Genomic DNA, 9,015 nt, shown 5'->3' with positions numbered 1-9,015 from the left:
ACAGTACAGAGTTCATCCCAAACAAAAGAAAGATTATCCAGTGGGGTGTGTGTGTGTGTGTGTGTGTGTGTGGTGGAGGGGGTTAAACAGCTATGGCTGACAAAGGAAGTCAAGAAATGTATCAAAGAAAAAGAGAGAGCCTATAAAGTGGCCAAGAACACTGGGAAATCAGAAGGTTGGGAAGACTACAAAAACAAACAGAAGCTAATAAAGAGAGAAATAAGGAAGGAGAGAAACAAATATAAAGGTAGGCTAGCCAGTAATATTAGAAATTATAGTAAAAGTTTCTTTCAATACATACAAAACAAATGAGAGGCAAAAGTATATATTGGGCCGCTCCAAATTGATGCAGGAAGGCTAGTGATGGGAGATAAGGAAATAGCTGAAGAACTTAATAAGTACTTTGTGTCAGTCTTAACAGTGGAAGACATCAGTAACACCCCAACAATTAAGGAAAGTCAGGGGGCAGAGTTGAGTATGTTAGCCATTACAAAAGCTAAAAGGTCTAAATATTGATAAACCTCCTGGCCCCACTGGACTACATCCTAGAGTTCTAAGGGAGGTGGCTGAGGAAATAGCAGAAGCATTGGTTGTGATCTTTCAAAAGTCACTGAAGTCAGGAAAAGTCCCAGATGATTGGAAAATTGCTGTGTAACCTCTTTGTTCAAGAAAGGATCAAGACAAAAGATGGAAAACTTTAGGCCGATTAGCCTAACTTCCGTTGTTGGTAAAATTCTAGAATCCATCATTAAGGATGAGATTTCTAAGCTCTTGTAAGTGTTAGGGTTGGATTAGAACAAGTCAGCATGGATTTAGTAAGGGGAAGTCATGCCTGAAAAAACCTGTTAAAATTCTTTGAAGAGGTAACAAGTAGGTTAGACCAGGGAAACCCTGTGGATGTTATCTATCTAGACTTCCAAAAGGCCTTCGATAAGGTGTGTCACTGGAGGCTGCTGAGTAAGCTGAGCTACTGGCATGGATTGAGGATTGGCTGTCTGACAGAAGGCAGAGAGGTGGGATAAACGTCTCTTTCTCAGAATGGCAGCTAGTGACAAGTGGTGTCCCACAGGTTCAGTGTTGGTGCCGCAGCTGTTCACTTTACAGATTAATGATCTGGATGAAAGAACTGGGGGTATTCTGGTGAAGTTTGCCGATGATATGAAGTTAGGTAGATAAGCAGGTAGTTCTGAGGAGGTGGGGAGGCTGCAGAAAGATTTAGACAGTTTAGGAGAGTGGTCCAGGAAATGGCTGATGAAATTCAACATGAGCAAATGCAAAGTCTTGTACTTTGGAAAAAATAATACAGGCACGGACTATTTTCTAAACAGTGAGAAAATTCATAAAGTACAAAGGGACCTGAGAGTGCTCGTCCAGGATTCTCTAAAGGTTAACTTGCAGGTTGAGTCCATGATTAAGAAAGCAAATGTTGTCATTTATCTCAAGAGTTGGAATGTAAAAGCAGCAACATGCTTCAGAGACTTTATAAATATCTAGGTAGGTCCCATTTAGAATACTGTGTCCAATTTTGGGCCCCACACCTCAGGAAGGACATACTGGTATTGGAGCATGTCCAGCAGAGTTACACAAAGATGATGCCTGGGATGGTAGGCATAACATACGAGAACAGCTGAGGATCCTGGAATTGCATTCATTCAAGTTTAGAAGGTTATGGGGAGATCTAATAGAAACTTAGAAGATAACGCATGGCTTAGAAAGAGTGGACATTGTCTCCTTGCCTAATGGAAACAATGACCAGTAGGCATAGCTTTAGAATTAGAGCAAATCAATTTGGAACAGAAATGAGGAAACATTTCTTAAGCCAGAGTGGTGGGCCTGTGGAATTCATTGCCGCAGAGTGCAGTGGAGGCTGGGACATTAAATGTCTTCAAGGCAGAGGTTGATAAATTCTTCATCTCACAAGGAATTAAGGACTACAGGGCGAGTGCAGGTAAGTGGAGTTGAAATGCCCATCAGCCACGATTAAATAGCAGAGTGGACTTGATGGACTGAATGGCCTTACTTTCACTCCCAAGTCTTTTGGTGCCTCAGTGAGTTAGTGCAGGGCTTCTGGTAGTGTGAACGGAGGACAGGGATAAGCTTTGAATGAGACCCCTTATATATTTTCACACAAGCTTCCTGACATCCAGTGAGCAGCAATCAAGTACCATTTCTCTTTAGGTTACTCAGCAAATGGCAATATCGACACCATTAAGCTGATCAACCGGGGAGGCATCACATTTGAGCAACTGTTCCATAAGTTTGGTTGGCAACAAGAACACTGCTGGATCTTTCCTTGCCACCAGCCTAGAGTAATTTCAGCCTATGCACCAGTACAAGTATGCAGTAATCTAACATACCCACTGATTGTTAGAACTTTCAGCAACCCTCAAGTTACACAGGTCTCAAGCAGCTTTCCAGCACGTGGTGGCTCTGGCTCAGCTACTCAGGTTTGGCATTCCCTCTCTCAACTACTCTTCCCTTTTGATTGAAACGATGAAGATCCACAGGGATCTTGACAGGGTAGATGCAGAGAGGACATTTCCTCCTGAGAATCCAGATCAAGGAAGTCAGTTTTCAATCAGTGACTTTTTTTTTAAAACAAATAGGTGAAATCTCTTGCTCTGCCTTCAGAAGATGACAAATAGGAATAGTGGGAGAAAGTGAGGACTGCAGATGCTGGAGATCAGAGCTGAAAAATGTGTTGTTGGAAAAGCGCAGATCAGGCAGCATCAAAGGAGCAGGAGAATCGACGTTTCGGGCATAAGCCAGATTCTCCTGCTCCTTTGATGCTGCCTGACCCGCTGCGCTTTTCCAGCAACACATCAAACAGGAATAGTGGTCCATTCTGCCCTTTTCAGCCTGCTCTGATGCCACATGATCATGGCTGATTCTGTCTCAGCACCATACTCCTTACAGCCCTCGATGCCTTTAAAATCAACAACTGAGAATATTCAGCTACTCAGCCTTCTGTGGTAGAGAATTCCACAGGCTCACTGGCCTGTCTGAAGACGTTTCCCCTTCTCAGTCCTAAATGTATTGTCCTGCATCGGAGTCTGCTCCTGGTTCTGGATTCTCCATGCAGGTGTAAAACATCCACCTTTCACCCAGTCAGGCAGCCTTTTAGAATCGTATTTTCAACCTGATTCCCCCTCATCCTTCTAAACTAGCAAATATCTAATGGCAAACAAGGGGGTGACTGATTATCTGGAGCAGGTAAGGATATGGATCAATCAGTCTTGATGTTACCAATGACAGCAGGTTAAAGGAATCTATTTCTGCAAATTAATATTTGTAGTTCCTCTACAGACACCAAATCCTACCTCTGATTATCTAACCTAATACACTCCTGAGAAGTCAAGCTAAACTTCACTCGCTGGCGCACAGTGAGCCAAACTTGACTCTTTCTCAGAGTCTATCCAATTTAAAGACAACATCTTTCTAGATTGGATTGTTAACTGCTCCAAAACAATAAATTGCTGAAAGTTGTTCCTGGCTATAGTGAACTGTAGATCAATAGGAGACTACGTCCAAACTATGGCCTGCACCAAACATTGAATCTTGTGTTTCTTGAAGGAGAGGTGTTGAGCAATTTTGTTGTACCTTTATAAAGACTCCTGCAGCACTGCATCAAGTTCTGGATTGGATCTGGGGTCATATGTAGACACAGACTTTATAAAAAGCAAGCTTCCTTCCCAAAACGACACTCCAATTGATAGGGAGCAACCAAAGCTTGTGCAGGGAAGGGGAAATGCATACCTAAACAGAAGCAGACAATGAACCTGGGACAGTGCGATATATCTTTATTACATCCTTACAGCTATATTGTACAGTATGTGATAAAAATTCTCAAATCATTGCCCTGTTTTTAAGCCAACATTGTGTTGGAAGCTCACAGCGGAGCTCTGTGACCCCAGAGCACTGAGGGATCCAGGAGAAGAGAGAGGAGTACAGAAGGGGTAGGGAAGGAAAGGAATGAGGGAGGTGCAAAAAGTCGGAGTATCAGGGCCTTTGGGACAATCAGCTTTAGCACGTAGAAGGCACCAATGGATCTGCTCTGGTCAACAAGACAAGAACACCACAAATGAAAAATGAATACAGCATTTGGACAAATGTAAACCTTACTTTTTGGAAACCACTGTAAAGAATACTTCAAAAGCACATATATAATTTTCACAATAGACAAAATATCTTAAGTGCTTTAAGCAATAAGATGTTCAGACTGTGCTCTGCCTGCAGACAATCTGTCTGAAGCATCATTCTGTAACTGCCATAGCTAAAACTTTGGTTAAAAATATCGACCCTTCCCACTCGTATATAATAATACAACTCTGCTGTGCTTTGCACAGGAAAAATATATATATTCATACATTTCTTTATATTAGAGTAGAGAGGCATCTTTTAAAAGCTAAACACTCCAATATCTATTAACCAGAATAATTGCAAGCACTTCTTTTCACAAGCTTAAGAAACCCGTTAGAGTTTTATCCGATGACACCTGTTGTAAAGTTTGCCACATGGAGACAATGAAAACCCTTAACAATTCAAAGAAATTCCACCACCTCAACAAAGTCAATTTTCCTCAAATGTTCCAAGTTTGAGAGCACTCAGCGAGCTTGACAGAGATCAGATTGTGTCTCCACAGGCTGACGGTACTGGGCCTTCGTGTTGGTGATGGCTCCATGCTTCTGTCGCAGGTGAAGTCGTAACTGGCTCTTATGGCGAAAGTGCAGATTACATTTCTCACACTGTGCAGAGAAAAGAAATAATTGGCGAATGAGAAAGATTCTTGATGTTCATACTCATTGATCATTGATCTCAAAAAGAGTCTGTCGATTTTTGAGAAAGTCTAGGTTTCAGTGTGGGCATAGGGAAAACTAGGATCCTTGGAGCTGCCTGAACTGCTGTGCTCTTCCAGCACCACTAATCCAGAATCTGGTTTCCAGCATCTGCAGTCATTGTTTTTACCCCATAGGGAAAACTAGCCTCTCGGAAGATAGTGGGTTTGTATCCCAGATCAGAGGTCCAACTCACAAGCCAAGCTGATAATCTAGTTTAACATTGAGAGGGCTATGTAAAGACAGTAGAGTTGGCCCACAGGGGCAGTCTTTCCAATGAAGTGTTAAAAAAAGAGCCTTTTTTCAGGATGTAGAAAACCTTATGGCACCATCCTATGTGCTGACAATCACCTCTCTCTCCATCAATGATTCCCCCAAACAGATGACTGGGACATTGATTATTTCCCTTATTTGTTCACTTTTTCCTACGGTGATACCAGTGATTGTTCAGCTGTTTCAACCTTGCCATTCCTCATTATCAAAGTCACGCTTCAGTGTAACTGAGAAACATGGGGGAGTTTCAAGACCACGGAGTGTCAACTTTCATTTGTCATGTGACATCCTGTCATTCGTGAGCACAAAGGTCCAGACATATATGCAGCAGCAAGCTCCCATCTCATCATCCCCATGTGCAAGAGAGAACCATCCCACAAAACATTTCTGCTGACATCTTAAATTCCCTTGCTATTTCACTGCAGAAGGGACCACCTCCATTCCCACCAATAATATCCTGAGGGCAAATATCCCAGAAATCCAGGGACGAAGGGATTAGACTCTCACCTGCTCTCTGCTCAAAAAAAGCTGCAGGCAGTTGCTTTCAAGATTGGAATGGGAGTCAGTGATACATCGACCATCCTTTTCACCATGTATGAGGGAGTCATTGTTTCAAATGCATGACAGATTGTCTACCCAAGCTTGGATTCTGGAGTCAATGACAAGACTCCATCCAGTGAAGGAATTGCCTGCATTTTAATTACTATTTGGATAGCCCCCAGATTCAGAGTTGAGTTTGATTACTTACTCCAGTGGGATTTGAACTCCGGGTTTGAGGTACTATCCCTGGACAAGTAACCAATATTGCCACCTAACTCTGCCCCAGCATCCTCATTGTTTACTTACATGGTAAGGCTTCTCTCCTGTGTGGATCCGAAGGTGACTCTTGAGTGTCTGCAGATGGCGAAAGCGAGTCCCACAGATTTCACATGGATACGGTTTCTCTCCAGTGTGAATCAGTACATGAGCTCGAAGATGTGCTACCTTTGGAAAGAGAAGTTTGGAATTGAGTTCAGCCATCCCTGCAAACTTATCTGTCATAACTGTCCAGGAATCAGATTCACTAATTGGTGTGCTTGGTGATTAAGCCACTATCACTGGAAACTGTTGCTCTTCCTACACTGAACTCCAGCAGCCTCTCCAGTCTCCCCACATTTATAGACAATAGACAATAGATACAGGAGTAGGCCATTCTGCCCTTCAAGCCAGCACCACCATTCATTATGATCATGGCTGATCATCCTCAATCAGTATCCTGTTCCTGCCTTATCCCCATAATCCTTGATTCCACTATCCTTAAGAACTCTATCTACCTCTTTCTTGAAAGTATCCAGAGACTTAGCCTCCATAGCCTTCTGGGGCAGAGCATTCCATACACCCACCAGTCTCTGGGTGAAGTAGTTTCTGCTCAACTCTGTTCTAAGTGACCTACCCCTGATTTTTAAACTGTGTCCTCTGGTTCGGGACTCACCAATCAGCAGAAACATGCTTTCTGTCTCCAGAGTGTCCAATCCTTTAATAATCTTATACGTCTCAATCAGATTCCCTGTCAGTCTTCTAAACTCAAGCGTATACAAAACCAGTCGCTCCAATCTTTCAGTGTAAGATAGTCCCGCCATTCCGGGAATTGACCTCGAAGTTCCTCAATTCTACGACCAATCAACCAAAATTAGAAGTTTTCCAAAAAGCCAATACCCATTACTAGATAGAACAGGAATCCCTTTTTAATCAGCTTCTGTACCCACCAACACAAATTCTCTGCTTTCTTGAAACACTAAGCTTGAAACTTTATTTAGTTTGTGATAACTTTAGATATTGCACCAGATAGCAAAACCTTGCAATGACCAACCAGCAGTTATCTGATCCTAGGCATTTAGAAAGTAGAGACTCTCATGAACAAAACCATAGAAAATAGATTTATCTTTCAGCTGCATAGGATTTGCTTTTAAAAAACTCTCTCTCAGGCTCAAATCAAGTCGCAAACAGGTTAAACCATCAACCTTTGCTCAAAAGGACTTCATCCCAATTTGCCAACCCAATTTCAGTCTTTTCCACAAACTCCTCCAATCAGAATTTAGGAAGAGGGACGAACGGGTTCTTGAGGAGTTGGACTGTCAGCTAGAAGATATTGAAGGTTTTGGCAAGCTTACAAGTGGACAAATCACCAGATCTGAGAAAGCTGTATTCCAGGCTGTTGTGGGAGGCAGGGAGGCAAGTTACAGGGGCTCTGACAAATTTTTAATTTCTCTCTGGCCTCAGGGGAGTTGCCAGAGGACTGGAGGACAGCTAATATGGTTCCACTTTTCAAGGAGGACAGTAGAGATAAACCATGGAATTACAGAGCAGGGAGCCTCACAATCAGTGGTAGGGAAGCTATTAGAGAAAATTCAGAACAGAATTAATCCCCTCTTGCAGAGGGAAGGTTTGATCAGGCTTTGTCAGAGGCGATGTCGAACAAATCTGATTGCATTTTGTAAACTGAAGACCAGGTGTGTAGATGAGCGTAGTGTCGTTAATGTAGTTTATATGGATTTCAAAGCCTTTGACAAGGAGACCGATAAAAGATAAAAACATTAAGAGTCAGTAACTTGGCAAGATGGGATCTACATTGTGACTTTGTGATAAGAGAAGACTATTTGTATAACTGGAGTGGTGTCCAGTGGTACACCACAGGGATCAGTGCTGGGTCCCTTTATGTTTGTGATATTAAAAAAGACGACAAGGAAATCTTGCGGGTGGGAAGATTGGCTGGGTGCTTGACAGTATGGGAGGAGGAGTTAGGTTACAGGAGGATATGAATGGATTGGTCAGCAGGGCAGATCACTGCCCGATGGAACTTCACTCTGATAATTGAGGGGTGATGCATTTTGTAAATAACAACAAGACAAGGGATTATTAAATGAATCGCAGGACACTAGGAAGCTCACAGATCAGAGGGCTGCTCATCCACAGAACACCTCTGCAGGCAGCAGGACGGGTTAATAAGGTGTTTAGAAAAGCTTATGGGGCACTTGCTTTTTATTAGTCATGGCATAGATTATAAGAGCTGGGAGGAAACGTTGGAGCTGTATATGTCTTCAGTTAGGCTACTGCTGAAATATTGTGCAGTTCTGGTCACTGCACTATAGGAAGGATATAGCTGCACCTTATCCAGTGCGGAGGAGATTCACCAGGATGTTACCAGGAATGGAGTAGATTAGTTACAAAGAGGCTGGATATGTTCAGGTGTCTTTTTTTGAGCAGAGAAGACAGAGGGAACCCATGTGAGGCATAAGGTTATGAGGGCATGAAAAGGGTGAATAGGAAGCAGCTGTCCCTCTTAGTTGAAAAGTCAGTAAAATGAGGATATAAGCTCACGAATGAAAGGTTGGTGGTTTAAGAGGGGATATGGGGAATACCTTTTTTTTGACCCGGAGTGGTAGGAATCTGGAATGCATTGTCTGGGAGTGTAGTTGAGGCAGGATACCTCAACTGTTTAATAAAGTACTTGGATGAGCATTTGAAATACCATGAATATTCAAAACTATGAGCCAAGTGCTAGAAAGTGAATGTTATGCAAATGGAGAGAAATTTTCTGTGTCACTGCAGACTCAATGGGCCAAAGAGCCTCTTCTGTACTGTGGGCTTCTAATTCAATTATCTTCTCGCAGCGATTTCCTCAAATAGTTCAGGGCCAGAAAGGTACAGGATAATGGAGAGTTGGACTGACTAGACAGCTATTCCAAAGAATCAGCACCAGGTACAACAGACTGAAGATCCTCCTGATTCAACCAAACTTAAGACTCTCTGCTGCACACTCCAGGTTCTGTTTCCAATTCAAAAGCAGAAGTTTCAGCTGAAGATCTGGCCTTCACACATCTACACGGTGAAAAGTAGGAGTGTACAAAAAGCACTAGCACCTTCCATT

At 42.7% G+C, this 9,015-nt stretch overlaps 1 protein-coding gene across 1 annotated transcript; it reads right to left on the bottom strand.

The window, feature by feature from the left end:
* Positions 1-3,785: 3,785 nt before the first annotated feature.
* LOC122548175 (B-cell lymphoma 6 protein homolog) lies at positions 3,786-6,186 on the bottom strand. Its single transcript, XM_043686724.1, has 2 exons — positions 5,955-6,186; positions 3,786-4,745 (listed from the first exon to the last, which is right to left on the bottom strand). The coding sequence occupies exons 1-2, from the start codon at positions 6,147-6,149 to the stop codon at positions 4,605-4,607; spliced, it is 336 nt and encodes a 111-aa protein (XP_043542659.1). The 5' UTR covers positions 6,150-6,186; the 3' UTR covers positions 3,786-4,604.
* Between the last annotated feature and the right edge of the window lie 2,829 nt (positions 6,187-9,015).

Source organism: Chiloscyllium plagiosum, unplaced genomic scaffold (genome assembly GCF_004010195.1).
Source record: "Chiloscyllium plagiosum isolate BGI_BamShark_2017 unplaced genomic scaffold, ASM401019v2 scaf_7208, whole genome shotgun sequence".
Taxonomy (NCBI): domain Eukaryota; kingdom Metazoa; phylum Chordata; class Chondrichthyes; order Orectolobiformes; family Hemiscylliidae; genus Chiloscyllium; species Chiloscyllium plagiosum.
This window is presented reverse-complemented; position numbering and strand designations above follow the sequence as displayed.